This window comes from Buteo buteo, chromosome 10 (genome assembly GCF_964188355.1).
Source record: "Buteo buteo chromosome 10, bButBut1.hap1.1, whole genome shotgun sequence".
NCBI classification, from domain to species: domain Eukaryota; kingdom Metazoa; phylum Chordata; class Aves; order Accipitriformes; family Accipitridae; genus Buteo; species Buteo buteo.
Genome location: NC_134180.1, coordinates 9,910,425 through 9,932,903, shown reverse-complemented (window position 1 = coordinate 9,932,903; position 22,479 = coordinate 9,910,425). Strand labels below are relative to the sequence as shown.

Sequence of the window (22,479 nt, the reverse complement as noted above, 5' to 3'; positions counted from 1 at the left end):
GTACTTTGCGACCTCCTGATACGGTATTTTGTTACATCCTCTTTTACTTTTGCTTTAGAAAACATTGGTCAGTGTCTGTGTTCTGCTTTTAGATCTTAAAAGAATGATGGTATTTCCTCTATTGCTGGTACAGGAGGAGGGATGCATAATTTATCTTCATAAATGCTCACTTGCTTCTGGACGAAAGTGGAACATTTACAGGGTGCTAGTACAACATTAAAATTGTTTTTATTTTTAAATACATGTACAGACAAGACAGTTGCAGAAGACTGAAGAGCACTTCCCTCGCCCAGCCTTGTTTGAGTGCACAGAACACGTACACACCTACCCCCTTTACAACCCTGCAAAACAAGTACCATCACAAACAGTGAGCGTACATTATCCTGGAGCACTGTAGATTAAGATACTGCCATCACAGATGTCAGTGTCGTCTTCCTCAATCCCGTCTTTAGCAGTATGTAGAAATCCTTTAGAATTTGTAAAAGGTACTCCGTTTGCTTAGCAACCTGTTTCCAAATTGGTCCTACGCTGCTCGCTGCCCTGGCAGGAGTCTGTGTGGTGGTTAGAGAAAACGCCTGTCCGCTGTCTGAAGGTGGGAAAACCAGGCACAAACCAGGTGTGTAAGTTTCAGACGCTCTATCGCAGTACCCCGCAGCCGCACAGCGCGGGCACTTTTTACTTGGGGCACCCTCCGCGGGAGGCAACTGCGTGCGGACGGCCTGCAGAGCGGGCCCGGCCAGCGGAGCCACGACGCTGTCCCTCCAGAGCCCCCCCCGCCCCCCGGTTCGGGGCTCGGCCCACCCGCCCGCCCCGGCACGCCGGAGGCAGCACTCGGGCCTTCCCGCAGGGTCACCCGCGGCGGGGGGACCCCGCCGGCTGCCCGAGCCCCTGCCCGCCTCGGCCCCGCAGGTAGGGGAACAGAAACCGCCCGACGGCGGCCGGCGCCTCTCGCCCTGCCCCGGCCGGCCGGCCCGCCTGCGTGAGCGCGGCAGCGGGCCGAGGCCCGCCCGGCCGGCTCGCCGGGCCCGGCCTCCCCTCAGGGGCCGCCCCCGCGGGGCCCCGCACGGACCGGGGGTAGGCCGAGGGGGCGGCTCGGCGCGCCGGGCGCTCCCTCATTTTTTTCACTGGAGGGCAGCCTCGGCGCAGCCGGGCCGCGGGACGGTCGCTCCCCGCCGCCCGGCCCTCCCTCGGTCCTCCTCCGGCGGCGGCAGCGGCAGGCTCCGGCGGCGGCCCCGCTCCCTCAGCGGGGCGGGGGGTGACGGGGCGGGAGAGGGAGGAAGGGGTGGGGGGGGAGGGGGTTGGTGGTCGCGCGGGGCAGCGGCGCGCGGGCCATGGCGGGCCGTCCGCTGTACCACGTGACGCCGCGGCGCCCCCTCCGCGCGCAGGCGGCGGCGGGCGGCGACGCGGCGGAAGCGTCGGGCGCTGAGCCCGCCCCGCGGCGGGAAGTGAGGTTCGCGGAGCCGCCCCCGCCGCGGGAAGGCGGCAGCTTCAGTCCTACGCGGCGCGGAGAGGCGGTAGCGGCGGGCGGCCGGGGCCGGGGCAGGGGCCGGCGGCGGCGGCGGCGCGGCGGCGGGGCGGCGGCGGCAGCAGCAGCGGGCAGGATGGTGGGGGGCAGCGATGGGCAGGCTCCCCCGGACGCCACCGAGCTGAAGCGTAGGCGGAAGAGCCCCCGGTTGTCGGCGGCGCGGGCGGAGGAGGCCGAGGCGGAGGCCGTGGTCGAGCCCGGCCCCGGAGGGGCGCTGGAGGGTGAGCGGCGCGGGCGGGCGCGCGCAGCGCCTCGCGGTGGATTCCGCGGTCGAGGGCGCGGCGGGGCGGCGCGAAGTGGGGCGGGCGGGCGGACTCGTCCTCCCCCGCGGCCGCCCTGCCTGCGGGGTAGGGAGGCAGGGGCAGCCCGGGGGGGTGGCGTCCCGGGCAGTCCCGCGGGGAACACCGGGGTGTCCCAGTGAGTCTGAAAGGGGCGTTCGGTGCTCTTGGAAGACTGGAGGCGGGTGGGCTTGGACTGAGCTGCCCGGCCTTGCCGCGCCCTTCACCTGTTTCTCGTTTCAGGAGACGAGAGTCACTTTGGGAATCCAGACTCCTTGACTCGACCCCCTATAAAAGCATGTAGGTCGGCAGGTAGGTGTTAACTCGGAGAGGTTACTGTGTGCGCCGCTTGCAAAGGTGCTGAAAGGCACAAGACCGGCACAAAGGGAGTTATTGGGTTTTAGCTCCTTCGCAGGTTTTACCGTGGTCCTGGCGTACAGGTGAGGAAATCCTGCTGCAGTTTTTATTCTCTGCATAAGAGACGAGGAGTCCTTCTCGGCCTTCCAAAAGGATCGGTGCATGTAGAGCATGCTGAAGCCAAGCCCTTAGGTGGCTGTTTTACCTAGCGTGTCACTTGGAATAGTATTTTTTCACAGCATTAAAATGGGGAATAACTGATTGTACTAACACTGCTTGGTTTTTAAAGACTGAATTTAAATAAAGTATCTTGAGCTGCAAAAATAGATCGCTGTAAGACTGTGCTCTGTACAGTGAGCAACATTGTTTGTGGGGAAGTGCATAATTGGGGCTTGCCTGTCCTTTCTCTGAAGCACCAAGCATTCACTGGTGCTTGCTCTGGGACGCTGGGCTGGACAAGCTGTTGTGTTAGCTCTGCGTGGCACCTTCTTGTTTCTTTAGTTGGTGAAAACTGTATAATTCTCAAAACTTTAGAGAGATGCTGACTTTGTGTAATACAGTCACGTGGCTTTAGCCTGTCATTCCATCAGAAAGCTGCAAGCAAATTGTATTTCCTTCCCTTTTAATCTGTTGGTCTATTTTGAGTTGGACTGTATACAGTATTAGCATGTGGCAATTCTCAGATGGATGAGTTGGGCTAGCCTGAGACTAGTACCATTCCCATCAGTATTCTTGTGACAGGGCTGTTGCCAAGCTCTTTTGTTACAGCTGCAGTGCATGGCCTTAATTATGTGGCATTGCCCTTAAAAAGGGCTGCCAATATTATGTTTCAGAAGGAAAATTTCCAGGAGGTGTGGAAAAATCTTATCTTGAGGGAGGAGAAGTTATGAGTATTTCCTAGGGAAAGTACAAAAGTTTATCTGTGAAAAAAGCTGTGGGAAGTTGTTACTCCCAAATGATGGCTAGCAGGTATTAACATGCTTAGTATTTTATATGTGGCTGGGCTGCTTTAGGAGGTACAGCTGAGTGTTTGTTGTTTTTTTGTTTGTTTGTTTGTTTCAATATAGATGTCTCTAAAAATGAGGCTGGGGGAGAGATGTCCTCCCCCCATGTCCCTGAGCTTTTAACAGCGGTATTTGATTATAGTCACAGCGGGCGTAAAAGTATGATGTTAAGAGACCCTAATGCTTTATATAGAAGCAAAGGAGTAATTTCCACCCTCACAGTCTTCCTGCCTGTAGCTATATGGTATTGGGTTTTTTTCTGCAGAGTTTAGGGGAGTGCAGGGTCTGTGGGGCAGCAGGACAAGTAGGGTGGATTTTTGTAAGGATGTAATTGTCATGCTTCCCGGAGAGCAGAGTGGAAGCAAAACCACAACTTGAGAAACTGGTTTCTGGCTTCTGCTTAGAGGTTTTAAATATAGATTAGGAACTTGCTTCTAGAGCTAAAATGCTTTAAGAGTCTATAAACACTGCCTCGAATCAGGCATCTTCTAGATCAATGAGTTAAAGATACATGCTAGTGAGCTCTGTTGAAGTTGTCTTAAAGTATGCAAGTAGAGTGTATGACTGTACGGGTTAAAGGAAGGCGCTAGGTGTTCTGGGCACTCAAGTTTGTGCTGTCTGTAGTTGCAGTGGAACATTGCAGCAAGCGTGTTGCAGGCTTATCTCTGTGTTGAAAAAGTTTGAACCCACAGGGATAGGTATGTACTAGACTTAAAAGAACAAGTTCCACTGTGTTAAAATAGTGGCTTTATATTTTGGTTTATAAACCTGTAGTTTATGAACTCGCAGATTTCTAATCCCTTTGATTAAACCAGTGTATGAAATGGGGATAGTAAGAAGATCACTCTTTCTTGGCAGGTGACTGTGCAGTAGGTGGCTCTCTAAGCAGACTTAAGGTGGATTGGAAAATCCTCACTAGCTGCCTGGTAGGCAGGAATGATCCTTTGGGTAGGAGGCTTAAGGCCTTGTAAGGAAAGAACAGGCATGTCTGGACTGGAATTTTTATATATTTCTAGGGAAGTTAAACTTCATAAAGGGGGAGTTTACTTTTCTCTGTAGGGGATGCCATGTGTGCTGTCTGCTTGCACTAATACCCTTCCTGTTTGTGATACCCACTGTTACAGAAGGTGCTGATTCACAAGCTGTCTTCATGTGAGAAATGAAGTTGTATATATTTAAGTCTTTCCTTTTTACAACAACTTTTAAGAATGCTTTGAGAGACATAGAGTACTGATTGATGCAAAGAAGGGGAGAGGAATTAAAAAGTATAGACTGCATGAGTAGCCTTCTTTAGATTCATAGGTCTTTCTGGTCTTGTGGTTTACTAGCCACCGCTACTAGTGAGATTTTCCTTGCAAAACCTCAGTATGTAGTGGAATATTATGGGTATGTTGTTTGGCATTCCTGAAGGTCAAGTAATTTGGTGAGTATCTTCATTCTTAGCTTGGTGGGAAATCAGTCACTTAACAGCTTTTTAAGATGGTTTTGAAAAAAATATAGTATCCCACTCACTATGTGCAAATACTGTTGTACCTGTGACTTAATATCTTAGTTTAAAACTTACAGTTGTCTCCCTTGTTTGTGTTTTGGGTTTTTTGTTTTGTTTTGTTTTTTTCCCCTTGTATGCTTCACATACATGGGCATGCTAAAGCTGCTGGAACATATTAGAAAAAGGCTGTTTTCTTTCTTTGAAGTAAAATTAATAAACACTAGGTGGCAAGCCGTGCGTTGCCCTCATGCATATTGTAAAAGAGCTATAGAAACACATTAAACCCTGGGAGAACCCAGTACTGTTAAAAGAGTAATAGGGCCCAGTGTTGAATGTCACAGAGAAAAAGTTTCACCAATTCTATTCTTCCCTTTGCTGTTTCTTCTGCTTATGCCTTTCAGCTTGATCGCTGTTGTCATGATCTCTGTTCCACAGGTGTACTACAGCTTTCATTCCGTACCTGAACCTTTTTCACTCCCCCCTCGTGTCCCCCTCTCCCTGAATCTGAGCAACCATGTGGTTGCACTTTATCCTTTCAAACCTCATCTCCTGGTGTTCTGCTTTTGACTGGCTTTCCAGCCCTGACCTTTGCTCTGTGACTTCTGTCATCTTACAGGGCTTTATTCTTTCTAGCTAGTAACATTAACTAAGTAGGGTTTCAGTGTCTAAATGGCTGTGTAATTTGGTAAACAATCTAAAGGTGTTGGTGTAGATTTTTCCCAGCTGCCTGAGGGGATTAAGTTAGGAGCATAGGTGCCCTAGATTGCCGTTATGGTTAATGAGAGAGAGAGAGAGAGAGGCCCAACTAAAGGATGGCTTGGACTACATAAAAAGGGGACTTATGTTCTGTATTTGTTTTTCTCTCTCTTCCCTTCTGCCTAATGCTATGGAAGACAGCACAATTATTGTTTGCAAATTGTGTGCCCAAAGCTGTGGGAAAAATTGTCTTTACTCCCATGCTTGTGTATTTAAGAGTTTACACTGAATCCCTTTAGTATAAGGCATTTCTTGGCTGTTAGCATTTGGTGTCTTGATGTCTGGCTTGGTTTTTTTTTCCCCAAGTGTTTTTAAGCCAAGGACTCCTAAAAATAAAAAAAAAACTAAAAAGAAAAAGCGTGTGGTGGTGTAGACAGCTATATTTGTAGTGAACTCAAATTTACCATAAGCTTTTCAAGTCTTAGTTGCTTTTGGTTACAGTTTAAGAAAGTAATTCTTGGGAGATCACAACTTGAAAATCACTGATTTTAGATCATGTATGTTCTGAAACTATGTCTTGGTCCTTCAGTTTTGTGATGCTATGAGCACAAATGATACTGTACCTATACCAATCCTCTTTTTCTTTTTTTTTCCTTTTTGCCTCATGACAGGCAGTTCTTCAGTTTACTCTCTTCAAGAGAATCCAATAAAGGAAAAAGCAAAGGCTTATGACAGTAACGAACCCGAGAAACCAGCAAGGCATCAACCAAACATTTATACGCCGTTAAAAGGTAACAATGCTAGTTTTATCAGTACCTTCTCCGTGTAACCTTAGTTCATGTACTAAATGATTGCTTAAATGTGCTAATATGACATTCTTTCAGTTTGGTGACAAAAGGGGGAGTTGTTGAGTTGAAATCCAAATGGATGAAGAAGTTAAAAAAATATATTTTTTTTCAGGGTGTACTCTTGCCCATGAGCCAAACTAAGTATGTATTGTAGTATGACAGTCATCTGCTTGGGTGTAAAACCTTAAAGTTCAAGAAAGCACAGTTTTAAACTTTGATAAATACATAGCTGTCTGTTTTTTGAAAAGCAAAACAAAGATGAGTAATATCATATCTGCTTCAAAAACTGTTATGAGAGCAGATCTTTAATTGCCTTGGGCAAAGCAAAGCAAAACTTTGTTCTTTTTCTAAAAAGGTGAGTTACTTTTGACTTTAGCAGGGGAAAGCTGACTATACCAAGTGATTTCAAAGCAAGGGAGCACTTTTTCTGTTCGTTGCTCAAGATTGTACTTGCTATGTGTTACAGAAGTGATAGGGAAATACAATGATGAGGAAAATATGGGATACTTTTTAGCCCAGCAGAAGGTAGTTATGTTACGACACATGGTTTGAATACATCCAAATAGATACATTAGGTAAGGGAGGTTTTTAGGAGAGCTGGCAACTGGTCAGAGAGTGAGGTAGTAGCTTGTGTTCATTCTGTTAGTAACAGTCCTAATCATACAGTGTTTATGGGAGAGCGCTGAAAGCAATTGTGAGCACAGACTGGCAAAACACGGACGTGAACAAGGTAGCTGAGATGTGCACAAGAACACATCTGTGTCAGTCTGCTGTTTCCCAGGAGCACATGCAGGCATTTTGCTCAAGCAGCTAAGAACATGCCCATGTTTGTTGGAGTCCCCCAGGGCTGATAGCTGCGTTGTTAAGGTGGTAGCTTTACACTGTTTATTTTTGTTTTTCCCTCCCTGCTGAATAGTTTTGGTTTCAGAAGTGATAAAGCTCCTGCTGAATAGTTTTGGTTTCAGAAGTGAAAAGTCTGGTACCCTCCATTAATAATCAAGTAATGCTGCTAATTTCCCATCCTTTGCATTTTATCATTATTGCATTGTTACTTTTTTAAAGAAAAAATAGGAAGGATAATTTTGTGTCATATTGGGAAAAGCAAGGTGAAGGGCCAAATTAAGCCTTTTCTATTAGATAATACTAGTTTTCTCCATCTACAGAGGGGTCCAAGAGGCTGTCGTATGGCGCAGGCTTGGTTTGGCAGCACAGCATATACTCCTCTCCTAATAGCCTTTGAAGATTTAATAGAAAGAGCTAAAAGAATGTATGGCTTGTCTGTCTTATTCTGAACTCTGATGTGATAGGCAAGTTCTTTCATTTATGCTTTGGTTTCAGAAAGAAAGGCTGACTTCCTTGAGAAAAATCAAGAGCACCACTCAACTACATCACAGAGTAAGTAAAAGAATAGATACCTAGTCTTTCCCTGTAATTAAGTGAAAAGTACAGAATTCTTTTCCTCTGCTTATGGTTTTTCTTGAGCTCTGGGACACTCTGTCTGGGAAGGTGGAGAGGGACCCAGGAGGCAAATCCAAATGGAAGCTGGAGAAGGCAGGACATGCCAGAGCCCTTCTATGAGATTATTCAACTTGCTGACCACAGAAAATGACCCACTTTTTCTTTTTTTCTTTTTTCTTTTTTTTTTCTTTTTTGGCTGGGTTAGGAAACGGAGTTGACTCATGGGACAATCAGTAAGTGCAGAGCATGTACTACTAGTGGCATTGGGGTGAGCTGAGGAAGGGAACAAAACCTTCACCTTTTGGTAGCAGTGAATGCTAGCTTAGTTTGTACATATCACCTTCCCTTCTAGCCTTTCCCTGAGTAATGATGGCCTGCTATGATTGAATTAGTTGTCTTAGACTCCTGGAGAGGAGCAGCTTTTTTCTTTGCTGGTAAACTCCAGTCTGTTCGTCTAATGACCAATTCCTTGTGTTTCAGATTTTTATCTTTGGTTGTTTTTGTGGATTTGTTGGTTTGGGGTTTTTTTCTCCTCTTGGAAGAGTACTTGAAGAGGGGAAAAAAATGTTCTGAATTCTTAGTAGCCTTCTGTTCTTAATGTCTCGGCACTTGTTTCTATCCTGAACAGGTATAGCTAAACAAAGTCTTGTAAATCAAAATTCAATCTGGAGAACCTGGGGGAGGTTTGTTCGAGGTTTTTTGCGGAGGGGCGGTGTGTGTGTGTGTTTGTTTTTTTTGGTTGGGGTTTTTTTTTTTTTTTGAAAACCACAGTGCCTTCTGGAAGAGAAGCTCGTCTTGTAGTAGCTGCACATCTGTGAAATGCCTTTGAAAAATGAATTGATGCTGGGAGTTCTTGCTAGTCTGGTACTTTTTTCTTTCCTGTCCCAGAGGTAATAGGTGCTGCAGGAGTGACCAGTTTGGTGTTGGGTGAAGAACTTCAGAAAATCACTTGAAAATCTGAAAGCTCTAAGGTGTCTGCCGGAGTTAGGCATTTTGAGTTAGGCAAGACAAATAATTTGCTTGGCCTTTGTGCAAATTGTGTTGTAAATAAGGCAAGATTCTTAGGTAGGATAGGATCTGTTTTTAGACTGTTTATTGAAATATTTTTTCCTTTAGGGTATGAATCATAGCTGTCTCCTAAATATGAGAACTAGTCTCTGCAAATAGGGCTACATTGTAAAATATTACAGAATTGAAGTGATTTTGATCCGTTAACTATGAGAAGACTATATAAGCTTAGTTACAAGCTCCATGTCTGTGCCCTATTGGGGTGGGGGGTTGAAAATACAGAACAGTGTAGCTCATTAAGCAGTTAAGCTCCAGCTTAAACCAGAGCTGTTTTTAGCACCTTCTGTGATTTACATTTATACAGAAACAAGGTTATAGGATTTATTTTAGTGTTTTTGAAATAACTACTGCAGGGTGTGTTTGTTCAGTTTATTCTCAATAGTGCCATTGACAGTATCCTGATTTGGTTATATATTATTAAAGAGCCTTCAGCTTTGAACCAGTTGCTGTAGTTCACAAGGAGCCAGAAATTCTCGTGTCTTTTTAATTAACTGACTAAATGCAGAAAACATGCTGACCAATAATTGCACTGTATATATTCATACTGGTCTCTTGGGAAAGTTGTTCATAAACCTCTTTTATGGATAATGTCTCTTGTACTTCGCTGTCTGAGCCCATTTAAATAAATAGACCAAAAGTATATTTTGAAGTTGAAAGCTTGCGTTTTGTTCTAAAAGCACAATTTATCCCAAGAAACTGACTGCTGATGAAGCAGGCCTCTGACCCAAGCTAGATGGAGAGGGAATATGAGACTATGCCTTTAATATACCGCTTCGCTTTTGCTACTTATGTCTTGCATTATGTTGTTTTTCTAGTATTTGTGTTAATGGAGCGTCCATTTTTCTGTCCTTCAAATTCTTGAGCAAAATCAGGAAACTTAACTGGGACATGGGATCCTTGTGCAGAAAATAACAGGTGGTTAAAACTCTGCTGTTTTGTCATCTTGTACTTTAAATGACTCTGTTTTTATTTGTGTAACTTTTCAAGAGTTAAAAATCTTCCAGGGTGATTTGTGATAGGTTTGGGACTTGTGCTTTTTATGCAAGATTCTCAAGATGGCTTAAGAACTGACATTTGGCAAATAGTGTATATGGAGAGTTGGTCTGCCAGTTGAATGAGACTTCTCAGGCTAGTAATAGTGGTGAATGTGTCATTTTCCTTGCTCAAGACAAGCCTTGCTTGAGCATGGGAGGATGAATGATGCAGAAGAGAACAGAAAGCCCCAGACTTGATACAGCCTTACCCAGGATGAGGTCACAGTCTCACCTTTGCTCCTACTTAGCAGGCCTGCATTCGCTTCAACAGGGTTTTATGCAAAGGTGCTTTGTTAACCTTCCTGTAAGCTTTGTAGAATTTTGTATGTAAAAGCATAACTAAGAACAGCTTTTTGTTGAAAATAATGCAGTTTGATTTCAACTCCCTGCTAAATTCCCCACTGGAAGATTGGTTATAATTGTTGTCTTAGTATTTTTCTCACGTTCCTTTCTTAATCTCTCAACAGGCAGAACTAAGTTTCGAGATCAGTCCAGTATAGGGAAGCAGTCACAGCCTTTGGCCACAAGTAAGACTTCTGCTTTCACTTCTGTTTCATGCTTGTGTTACATTTAACCATTTTCATGCCTGTCCAAGTACTCGATTTCCTGGTAGCTGGTGTTAAACTGAGGGTCCTTGCCAGAACAGATGACTTGCCTGCTAGGGCATGTGTTTTCAGCACGAAGGAAGGAAGGAAGGGTGTTGTATAATAGGTAACAATTCCACCTGAATTTAAGGTCTTCCATCTATAGTGTTTACAAGATTTGCTGCAAGATTAAAACTGAGGCAGACCTAGTGGTGTTCTTATTTAACAGTTGTTGTGTTGCTGTCCTGCTAAAAATTAGGATATAAAAAGGCAGCATAAGGTACACAGTTCTTTCCTGTTTCCAGGGTGGTTGGTATATTTTGCCACTGATTTTACTGGGAACAGAATCAAGCCTTATGCTCGTAGTAGGTCAAACAAGTGTTAATTTGACTGTTAAAATACAAAATCAAATCAAAATATCTGATACTCTATATGCTTCCTGTGCACTGTTTGCTGTGTGTACTCTTTGTGAAGCTGACTGATCCAAAGACCACAAACGTTTTCTAATAGTGTTGATCGCTAGTGCCTAAGATGCAAATACTGCTGCAGAAACTATTTCCATCCTTATGGGGACAGGGAGGAGAAATAGCAACACAGAAGCAATTCTGGTGATGCCAGGTTTTGTATAGGGCTTTTTCTGCAGAGCCTAAATGTGGGGAAAAGCTTGACTTTTTTTCAGAACCATTTTAAGCTCTTAGTTTGGATTTGATTAAATAGAATGGAGTATTGATAAACTTTCAGAAGAGCTCCTTTTTCAGAAGAATGTCCAATTGCTTAGTCAAGCTGGCGATGCATAAAAATGTCCTTTTTTTAACACTGCCACTTCACTGAGTTGCTAAAGAGGTTCAAGGTGGTTTTGGTTGTTTTTTAACTAGAAGATCTTCTTTATGCTCTTCGACTACTGTACCAATAGCTTGAGAGTGGGATGGAAGTTCATTGAATTCTACTCTTTTCTCTTATTTTCCTCTCGCTTGTTGACTTCTGACTCCTTTTAAAACATTGTTTTCTTCCTGTTTGCTCCTCCTTTCAATAGATGATGGTGAATCGCAGAGTGGATTTCACAAAAGCTGGACTTTGTTACTGGTTCTGTTAATTAGCATCCCATTGCTTTATGTCCTGTGGAGTGGAATGCCAAGTCTTCTAGATGCAACTTTGTCAAGTAGAGATACTCAAATTTTGGAAACGTTTCGGGCTCGGATGAAGAAACTAAAAAATACTTACCAAAGTCAGGACCCCAATCTGTGGAAAAGAACCCATGTATTCCTTGAGAAACATCTTAATGCTTCCCATCTGCATTTGGAGCCGGCCATCTTACTGTTCACAGCTGGCCAAGAAGCTGAGAAAGTGCTGAGGTGCCTAAGTAATGAGATTGCTGATGCTTTTGCCTTCTCCCAGAATGCTACTACAATCAAAATTAATGGGGCAGACAAAGCCATATTGGATAGTGACATTGTCAAGCTGGAGGTAGATAATGAGCTCAGCTCTGGCTTCAGAGAAGGCAAGAAGGTAGCAGTGGTGCATCGATTTGAGTTACTGCCTGCAGGCTCCACCTTAATCTTTTACAAGTACTGTGACCATGAAAATGCAGCATTTAAGGATGTGGCTCTTCTGCTGACAGTTCTCCTGGATGAGCAGTCCCTAAGAAAGAGTCTCACATTGCAAGAAGTTGAGGAGAAAGTCCGGGATTTCCTCTGGGCGAAGTTTACCAGTTCAGATGTTCCTAGTTCTTATAACAGCATGGACACAGATAAGCTGAGTGGACTGTGGAGCCGTATATCTCATCTTGTGTTGCCTGTTTGGCCTGAAAAGGGCCTCCCTGTGGAGGGATGCACATAAAAGTTACTGGAGAGGACTTAGGAAAGGAGGATGACAGAAAATGTATGTTGTAATGGCTGAACAGGAAAGAACTTACTGTGGCTGCTGAGCTCAGACAGCATACAGTCCTTTCTGTGCAGAGAAATTCCACCAGCTACCAGGGTTGTTTCTGCTAAAGTAACTGGGACTTCTCTAAATCAACTGCAGAATGTAAGCAAGGAACTTGCTGGTTGTTGGTAAGTTGTGTTCAGTGACTTATTCAGGCTTGGTGTCCTGGAGCTGGAAGTAAGTGTCCACTAGTGCAGAACCACACATCTGCTTCTGAAGCTGTCTTGGTGCACTATTGGCTTTGTTATGAGGATCCTTTTCTGGTGGTGCATAAAGCTGGTATTGCGTTTGACAAGGTAATAGGATGCAAAAACATCACCTTCATCTGCCAGAATTGCTTACTTCTAACATAAGAAAAAACATAAACTGAAAAAGATAATAAGGTGATTTGAGTCTAAGCACAAGCTTTTTCTTGATCCTTCGGATCACAACATAGATGTTAGCTGTCTCTGGTGACTTCTAGAAATGGCTGAATTGCTTGAAAGATTTGTGACTTGTAGAGAACATTTCAGCAAGCATTTCTTCCTTAAATGAGCCTGCCCCAGACAGTTTTGGAGAGTGAGAAAAGCCAAGGTACAAAGGTTTGCTTAATGTTAGTTGTACTGATGTCAGTTAAATAATCCCTCAGCACCTCTTTGCCTCACTGCTGCCAGGAATTCTCTGCTCTTTGTCAAAGTTCTGCAAGTCTTAAAATTTGGGGGAAAATGATAAAATGTCAGCTCTGTGTGTGTACTATCTCCTTTCCAAACAAAACATTAGGAAGACATAGGTTATTTCTCATTTTAATAAGATAATTATTTTTGCATCAAGAGATTTTATTTATTTGTGGTACTCGGTATCCTAGAAAAATAACCTTTCTTTGTGTGTCTGCATATAACCTGCTGCTTGCTGTATAAGCTTCTAGTGAAGAACAGATTTACAATGCATGTTTTTAAAATACATTTTTTTAGCATGCCTCATGCTGAGAATCCCTCACAGCAGACTAAAAACATGTGCTTGTTTCTATTGTAAGTATTTTGTGTAAAAAAAAAAAAAAAAGAGAATTGCAGCACTTCCATTTCATTGCTGTTAACTGTATGCTCTTGAACTATTGGTCCGTGTGCATTTGGTTTTATTGCATATGAAGGAACATGTGAAGACTGCTCTCAAATTAATGGGATGTTTTCTTATAACAGCTGAGAGATTAGTGGCTCTTGGACCCATCCTTTATTCACAAGCCCCTTGAGCTGTCCTGTTGCAAAAAGTCCTTCTTAACCAGGAAAACCTCTCAAGGTGCTGGAGCTTCTGGCTTTGTGCAAGCAAAGGTTTGGGGTGTTAAGTGGAATGGACCAATATCACCTTAAGCATATAGAAGAACACAGTATGAGAAACACAGAGCTGTGGTCACTTAAACCAGAGGTGGATTCGTTCTAACCACTGAGGGCCAGCAAGGTGCAGTGCTTTATATTTTAATGGGAAGAAATATAAACAGTAAGAAGACATGGAATTGCTGCTGTTCTGGATGTTTAAGGATAGCTCAGGAAGGAAAAGATGGCATTTACATTTTGGACATTTCACTGGACAAATGTTTTTTGAAAAAACAACTGTGACTTATTTCCAGGTGTGTCCTGATAGCATATTTGTTTGTATATTATGTAAACTATTTTAGTAATCATTAAAAATAAATATACTTTTTTGTTTTATAAGCTGTTTTAAGATTTGCCCATTGAAGTGGTCAGACTTTTTTTTTTCACATGTTTAAGATTGTTCCTTTTACCTTTGACCAAATGCAGAAACCTAAAACACAACCTTTAGCAAAATTTAGAACTTTTTAGAGTGGAGTAGTAGATACTGGGATGCAGATGCATGTATTTGATAATATCAGGGCTTTTCTCTAATAGGGAACATTTCAGGAAATTGTAATAGCTCTGAATTGTTTTTTACTTTGTGTTCTTGTACTAATTCCTCAGTTCTGATTTCAGCTGGAACTAATGATAAGATATGGTTCACTTGTTTCATTAGTCTGACACAAGAGTCAGCAGCTGACAAAACGGATGACTTCATTCTTGTTCCACTCCTAGCTGCATGTTCCTGTACCTCTGCTGTTGCAAACTAGTGCACTGTGAACTGACTGGAGGGACAGCCTTACTAAAAACTAGCTTAGAAAAAAGGTATATAATTAGCAGAATTGGCAAACACAAAAAAAGACTGTTATGACATGAAGGCAGGAGATTCCATGCTCTTATACAAATAAAACATATGTAATCCAGGTTATTTTCTGTTTCTAAAACTGCCCCCTCCCCCCCCATTTCAAGACAAAATAGGAAGGTGCCTGGAAACTAAAGACTTTATGTTCTACTTAATGTTGTGCCAGACAAAGGAGAATCACTTTGTTGTTGTTAACTGTAGGGAAAGTGAGGTGTATTTCCAAATATATGGTGTGCTGCTTGGTCTGGAAGAATCAAAAGCAAGATGGTATATGCAGTAGCCCCTTCTGGAGGAGGGGAAAGGTTTAGGATTAGAAGACTGTTCCTGCTCTTGAAGTAGTAGGTCCTTTTTGTAGCTGTTTGTGGCTTTGTCCTTAAAAGGCTCTCATTAAATATCCACAGGTACTTAATGCAGATCTCATTAAGTAACTCCTCCTCAGCCAGAGGTGAAGAGTAATGTCTGTCTGTGTTGCTCACAGGCAGCTGATTACTATCCTCCTTGTATAATTATTTCATTGCCTGCAGCAAACATAGCCATTTGATGTTTTCCAAACTGTTAAATACTTTGGCTTCTTCTAGACAAATCTCACTTCTGAGGTTGAACTGTCCCTAACTGTCAGCAGATTGGCAAATTAAATAGTCTGTGACAGCAAAAATGTGCTTACATAAAGCGAAGACACCAGGTCTGGCCTTGGGACTGAGAAGGGGATATTTCTTCTTCTGTGGGCTTACAGCATACAAACTTTGGACAGAACACGATCTTTGGGGAGCTGAAGCAGCTACACACCAATTTGCAGACAAAATTTCCAGTACTCTGCAAATTGGACTGGAAAACGTTGTCAGACTGTGCCTTGGGTTGCGAGCAGACACCTGCAGCTGGCAAGAATCCCCTTGCAGGTAGCCAGCCCAGGCGTAAGGTGGAGCGTGGCCCCTCTTCTGCTACTCCTGCTGTTGCCTTTGAGCACCTGGAGGATGGCAATACCTATATTGTCTTCACAGTGGATGTTGTGAAAGGGACCTAGAACGATGTGCAGCCCTGTCTGTTGTTACCTTCTCTCTCACACCCTGCTCTGAGTCACATTGCACTGAGCAGTGGAGTTCTGAGCATGCTAAGCAAGCAGGTTCGTTAAAAGGGCTAATCTTTTTCCCCCATTTTTTCACACCAACGAAAGCATTTGCTCATTTTCCACAAATTAAAAAAAAAAAAAGGTTTTTGTACACTTTAAAAAAAATGTATTTGGTTTGAACTAATAATTAAGCTCAAACTGAGTGCAGAAGGCAAGGTGAGCTCCGTGTTAAGGTAGGCATAAAAGTATTTGCTGTACAGATTGTAGCTGTACACACCATCTGCAGTGCAATCGCCAGCATGCTGTATTTAGGAAAAAAGAATCTGGTTTTGGAGGCATGTAATGATACATAAACAACTTGCCAGATTCTGTGCTGAGACCCTGTAGCACAGCTGGAAAACTATAAGAACAAATCTGAAGTGATCCCTTTATTTTATAAGCCCAAATCAAGCACAGAACAATTTTTCATGCATTATTTCTGCTGTAAGACAAACTGCAAAACTGTAGGAGGAAGAAGAGGTTTGTGTGTGTGGCCTGTGGTCCTCACAGCTGTCCTGTGTCTTGTTTTATTGTCAGCTCCTGACAGTTGGATTTATAATTGAATGCTTGGAAAACCTCATTCCATGTCCAACAGGTGGAAGCACCCTTCCCCAAATTCCTCCATGGCTCTTGGGAGCCACATCAGTCAAGGAAAGGGAGGGGGGGAGTCTGGGGGGCTCGAGCTGATCTTTCAGCTGCAATAGCCAGCTGCCTCTTTCTAATTTTAGAAGGGGTGTGCAAGAGTAGTATGGAGTGGAAAACTTTCCAAACCTCTCTCTTAAAGCTGCAATAACCAAGTTAGCGCAAGATGAGATTGTGGCTCTTTACTTTCAACTTACTATCTGTTTCCATCCACCACTTTCAGTGCTTCGGCAGTGCTTGCTGTGGTTATCTCCACTGCTTTGCAGTTTAGTGAGCAGTTCATGAAACTGGAGTGTGTTCAATTCTTCCTTTTCTCTCAGCTGTGGCTGTTTGCAGGTAAACAGTTTCTTTATTTCTAATCTCAGAGAATTTCGCAAGATTACTGCATTTTCTGTAAGAATCTCTTCTCTTTTCATGTGATGTTTTACTGTCAGAGCTTTCCACTCATTGGTAGGGAATCTTTGAAAAAGTAATGAAGTTTTATAATTAAGTTCCATTGACAGATATAGAGAATAAATAGAAGCCATATAGAAGGAAAAACTAGACAAATACTGCTTTTTAATTTTACTTGACTGACTGAAAACAAATGATTTTCATGTTTGAGAAAATCCTAATGTGATGCCTTGTTTGCCTGCAGATGAAGAGGAGGAGCATGAAACTAGATTAACTGCTTCCAAGCAGAAAAGAGAAACTACGTTTAAAAGCATAATTAAAGAGGTAGTGCATTACAAAAGTGCTGAATAATTTAAACAGGCTGCCAATCCAGCAATATTAAGCAGTAAATTTAAGCAAACACTAGGTGATGATGGGGAATGTAATAATTTAATTTGCCCTAGCCTGTGATCAGGGCTCCCATACACTGTAGTAATATTGTTTTCATTGAGTGAAATTGTCATTACTTACAGTCTTCTCCTGCATTTGGGAGGAGCAGGTTTGCTCTCTGAGGACCCAGGAGGGGATTAGGCACTATTTAACACTTTTTCTCATTGGAGCTGTGCTCATCTTTTGGTGTTCGTGTATATTTTCCCTCATCTGGCAAAACAAAATTGTTTTCAAAGGTTTAACCACTGCCATCTCAAGCTTACCTTGTTCAAAAGAGGTATGCTTAAGCTGGAAAATATACTCTCTAATTAGTTTGTGTATGTAAAAGAACCAAATTAAGGTTAAACAGGCATCCTGTAATTGTGACTTGATTAAGTTCTGTGTTGCCTAAGCTTCACAGCTGTAATGGTCTCTCTGTTTAGGGTGTTTGTATGGTGTTCCCATATTGGAATAATTTATATGCAAAATGTTGACCATTTGCAGGAGGAGAGCGTATGTAAAAATAGTTTAATCCTTTTTGGTTAAGGAAAAAAAAAAGGGGGGGGGGTAGTTCCAGTAGTTTAGTGATCCTTTAGTGGTTGGGGTAGATAACTTTCCGCCCCCATGCTCCCCCAGGAAATTTGGCATCTGTACGCAAGCAATCATCCTAATGACTGAAAACCAGACTCGGGTGAAGTTGTAGACAAGCCCTGAAGGAGACATTCCCAAAATAACTGTAGGAAGAATTTCTTTTTTCCTATTCTAATAACTTTCCTTCTTCAGTGGAAATAATTTTGTTATAGCTGGATAACATCTTAGACCTATTTTTGAAGCGTGGGTGGTTTTAGTGCATCTTTGGGGTGGAATCTATGCAATGGAAGGTAGTACAGTAACAAACTCTTCCGGGTTTATAATGACTGTTAAAAGTGAAGTTAAGCTGGTGGTACTCAAGTCATCTCTGTGAAGTTTTGCAAACATTATTTAAACTTAAATTGGCAACTGGGAGACTGTAATCAGAGCTGCTTTCATTTTCCAAAAAACTGAAATTATTTTTATAAAGATGACTTAACTATGAATACAGATGACGAAAAAGTGGTGCCCTAGTTTCGACTGGAGCTGCTTCAGGAATGCCAGCATCAGCGTTGGCACCGCTCTGCAGCAGCGTTTTAATAAACATTGCGAAGTCCTGTTCTTGCATCAAAACCGAGAGCTCTGCCACAGCTCTTTATTTTTGCGCGATTTGCATGTGGACTGGACCGGCAAGTCAAGCCTGCACAGCTGTGAGGCGGGGGAGGGGGGCTGCTAAGCTTTGAGGAAAATAGTGGAAAACGACATTCTTCTGAGGTTGAGGGAGGGTCTGGCGCCCAGAGCAGTGCGAGGGCTCGAACCGCCCGGGCCCGTGGGGTGACAGGAGGCCCGGCGGGGCGGCGGCAGGCCCGCCCGCCCCCGCCCCGAGGCCGGCGGCCGCCTCGCCCGGGGCCAGGCGCGTCGCTGCGTGGGCTTCCCGGGCACCATGAAAGGTGCGCCCGGCCGGCGCCGCCCTCAGCCCTTCCCGCCGCCCGGGGTGCACCTGCAGCACGGGGCCGGGGCCGCGGCGCGCCGGGCTCCGCTCCTCACCTCAGCCCGGCCTCGGCTTCAGCAAGGTAGGCGGGCTGCGGGGCCACCGCAGCGCTGCTCGCGGAGGCGCCCCGGGAGGCGGGGGGAGAACCGCGCTGCCCGGGTCGCCGGCCGTTGAGGAGGGGAGGCCGCGCCGCACCCAACGTGGCCGCTGCCGGGGATGAGACGCGGGCGGTGGGGAGAGGTAGCGGCGGGGCGCCGCCATGTTGGGGAGGTCTGCGGCGGGCTGGCTCTCGCGAGACTCGGCCGGTCGCTCCCGCCCTGCCCCGCGCCGCCGCTCTCGCCGCCGCCGCCGCTCCGTGTCAGTCGTTGGCCGGTAATGGCGGCGGGCTGGCGCCGCTGAGGGGGCTGCGCGCCGGCGGGGCAGCGGAGCCGAGCTCGGGGCGCCGCCAGCTGCCGCCGCTTTCCTTTCCGCTTGTGCGGCATGTGCCGGGACCTGCCCCCGGGGCGGCGGGTCTCGATCGCCGCCGCGACCAGGTGAGGAGGCGCCGCGAGCGGCCCGTGCCGCCGCCCCAGGCCGCGCTCGGCCCGCCGCCGCCGGCGGCTGCCGTCCCGCTAAGGGCCGGGGCGGGGCGGCGCCGGCGGCGGGGGCCGCGTTCGGCCGCTCGCGGGGGCTCGGCGGGCCCGGCCGGCGGCCCGGAGTGCCGGCGGCCGGGCGGTGCTGCCGGCTGTCACTTGGCTCGGCCTCTGCTGGCGCCGCCGCCGGGCTCCGACGTCCGCTGCTCTGCCCGTGAAGTCTCTCTCTCTCTTTCTTCTCCTAGTTTTAATTTGTTTTCTGCTGCTTGTTGTGTCAGGGGGTAGCGGAGGGAGGCCGGGGGGGGTGAGGGTAGGGGGGCTCTGGTTTCACTGTTGTCTTTTCGCCTTGTATGGGAGAAACCGCCGAAACCGGGTTTTTCTGTGAAGCTGTGCTGGCTGCGGCTCTCTCCCTGCCTGCCGAGCCGCTGCTTCCCGGGCCGGGCTGGGCCGGCACCCGCTCCCCTCGGAAACGGCCCCGCTGTACCGGGTCGGGCTTGTGACGGCGCTTTTAAAGTTTAAATGTACGCTCTGCCTCTGCCTGTGCTGTGGGCTTCCCGGCCTTGGACTGGGGCTTGCCGGGCTGGGGCAAGAGGACCGGGATCGCTTGGAGCCTGCCGCTGAAAGTGCTTCTTACATCCCTGGGTGACAGCTGCCCCAGGCGTTTTCTGACTTCATTGGTGCCATTCATTTGGGCTGTTGTTGGCATCAAGGTTTTTATACTAGTACGACTGTGGCTCTTTCTGTGGATGCAGTTTTCTGTGATATAATGCCTACTGTTGATGCATTTCTCTGGAATAGTTTATCTCTTTCTGTCTTTGGATAAAAGCTGTGTCTCAGCAGCCAAGCATCTCCTGGCACATTGTGTACGTACATGTGTATAGAGATTAATGTGTCAAATAGCTTCATTGTGTAGATGAACCTCCGGAGTCTTGCGATTGAAAATCTACAGCTTGACTGGTCAGTTCTGTATTTTTGTGATCTTAAACTACTTCACAGGGCTACAGATTGTACAGGCTCAAAAACTTGTTCACGAGTCGATGGTGACCAAAAGTGTAGCGCTTGTGGGACAAACGTGTGTGGAGCTGTAGACAGTCGGGCACTTGTTTGTTGTTTTGCGTGTGTGCTCATCAGACTGTCGGTGAGGGAAGGCCAATCTGAACTGCTTGCTATTTCGTATAGTTCTAGTTGCTACAACAGTTTCATTAGGTAATGCTTTAGATAATTAAATGCAACTGAGGGTGTGGCCACGCGAACACTGTAAACTGTTGAAGGCTTCAGTTTCTGAGAGTGACGCTACCTTAAACAAAGGTATGCTGCATCCACTAAATAGAGCAACTTAATTTATGTGTAGTAATGACACATTTCTACAAGGGGCCAGGGTACTGCAGAGATTACACTGCTGATTAGCGTAGATCATCTGGTAGACTCCCTTGGTTAGGTGTGGTGGTAACTGAAAGAACGTGATTTTTAAACTATAAAATGTTTTGTTTGCATGGATTTGTTTTAATAAGCTTACTAAGCTTTGGTGCATAGCTTAAGTTTGCCACTATAACACTGGGAAGACTTTACAGATATAACAGTCCTAACGTGGATGGTGTTGTTCATGTCTTGAGATAACTTTATCAGCAGTTTGTGCCACCATAATAAAAGCATCCCTTAAATGGATAAGAATCTAATCTTGGAATTGCTACATCTACCCTAAAGGTTGACTTGGGTATATTGAACTTTCTGCATCTCCTTGCGCCCCTCTACCAGACATACTGCTGGTTTCTGCTAAGAAAGTTGTGTTGTATCAAACACACCTGTGGATAAAGTCATTAATGCGATTAGTCTCATTGACTTCAGTGTGCCCAGATGAGGCTGTAGTCCTATTAACATCTTTAAAGTTAGGTATGTGTTTGAAATCAGGAGTGTTAGTACACATAGCACTAGATGTATTTTATAGTGCCAGGTATATGGCAGTTAGGTCAATATGCACAACATGAGGTGAGCGAGCACAATGTTCTGCTGCTGCTTCTCTTCCCCCACTTTGACCAGTTCTGACATTGACCATGCAGCAACCTGAATCACTTTGATAAACTGGTAGAAAACTAACCCAACAAAAAAAGAAAAAGTGAATCATTTTCTGCTGGGTTAGTGAGTTGAACTGGCTTGTGAGGCAGTCAGATGAGCACTGCATCTATCACAGAGGAGTGGCAAGGTTGCTGGGGAAGGTAGGGAGGAATATATACATTCCTTCATCACTGTCCAGTTGCTAAATCTGCTCAACTGTACCTTGGAAATGTACATCAGGATTGTGACTTGTTTATCAGTACAGCAGTACTGTTTGAACTGTGCTACTGATGTACTTAAACTAATATAATTCATGCTATTCAAACCAATATAAGCTGTGTTAATATGAGAACAGCTATAGTGGTATAATAATGATAACAGAGGGGTTTTGGTAGTTGAGTGCAGGGAGAAAACTTTCCAAGTCCAGCTAATATATTAGGCATGTGGCTGGATCAGAATATCTGAGTGTAAAATTTATCCATAGATGTAAGTGCTTGGAAGTTATATGTGTATCATTGTGCTAATGATATAATAGACTTTAATGGACTACTTGATTGAGAATAAAATTACTTGTATGCGTAAGTCTGAAACCTTTGTCAATACACTGGAAAAAGAATAGAGCAAATAAATTAACTAATCAATTATACTAGGTCAATTGAAACTTACTGAATGCTAACAGAAATTCTGGCTGTGTTTTAGCTTTGTAAAAACACTCCCCACTGCGGGCAAAATTTCACACTAAGTCCAATCCATAGCAGAAGAGTGTAAAAGTTAAAAAAACAGTTACATTTTTCTCTGATATTTTCCAGTCATGCTAACATGATATGTTATGTTTGCTAATAGCAATACACGGGGAGGAATTGTCATACCGAAACAGAAAAGTCTGGATTTAGGGTTCAGGCACTTAATGCATTTAATGGGATGGAATTATTTAAATATGAGAAAATATTTTATTGCTGTTTTTAGCTAGTTCAAGAAAAAGTGTTCTCAGCAGAGTCCTGGTACTAGTCTTCAATGCCAGGTCAGAGACAGTGCTGGTGGTCACTGTTCTGCTTGTTGTGGGGTTTGGGGTTGTTTTTTTTTTTTTATGTCTCATGTTGTTATTAAGACATTTTTTAGATGCTGCTTCTGAATGCAGTTTCAAAGCAAAAGCATCAAACTTGAGAAAGTGACATTTGAAATATTTTCTCTTAAGTTTTCATGCACTTTATTCCACTTTGAAAGAAAATAGCGGTCAGTCTGCAGTTGACACAGCTGCAGATGAAGCTGCTGCTTTGCTCGTATGTCTTTTGGTA

General features: G+C 44.8%; 2 protein-coding genes across 12 annotated transcripts in view; both read left to right on the top strand.

The window, feature by feature from the left end:
• The first annotated feature begins 919 nt into the window (after positions 1-919).
• Positions 920-15,698, top strand: LOC142035902 (torsin-1A-interacting protein 1-like). Its single transcript, XM_075038548.1, has 6 exons — positions 920-1,746; positions 2,047-2,115; positions 6,021-6,140; positions 7,536-7,592; positions 10,225-10,284; positions 11,375-15,698. The coding sequence occupies exons 1-6, from the start codon at positions 1,332-1,334 to the stop codon at positions 12,175-12,177; spliced, it is 1,524 nt and encodes a 507-aa protein (XP_074894649.1). The 5' UTR covers positions 920-1,331; the 3' UTR covers positions 12,178-15,698.
• Positions 15,699-16,229: 531 nt separating this feature from the next.
• The window catches only part of CEP350 (centrosomal protein 350), an 82,082-nt gene continuing 75,832 nt past the window's right edge, over positions 16,230-22,479 (top strand). For 9 of the 11 annotated variants that reach the window (XM_075038545.1, XM_075038542.1, XM_075038544.1 and 6 more), the window contains exon 1: positions 18,881-19,093. The gene's annotated coding sequence lies outside the window, so the exon portion shown is untranslated. Of the gene's footprint in view, positions 16,535-18,371; positions 18,643-18,880; positions 19,094-22,479 lie in introns of those variants that run through there. The other 2 variants (XM_075038538.1, XM_075038539.1) reach the window with 2 other exon arrangements.

Coding starts and splice junctions, on each gene's coding strand:
- LOC142035902 (XM_075038548.1), top strand. CDS start 1,332: ATGGCGGGCCGTCCGCTGTACCACGTGACGCCGCGGCGCCCCCTCCGC. Junction 2,116..6,020: donor AAAAGCATGTAGGTCGGCAG/GTAGGTGTTAAC, acceptor GCCTCATGACAG/GCAGTTCTTCAGTTTACTCT. Junction 7,593..10,224: donor CCACTCAACTACATCACAGA/GTAAGTAAAAGA, acceptor ATCTCTCAACAG/GCAGAACTAAGTTTCGAGAT.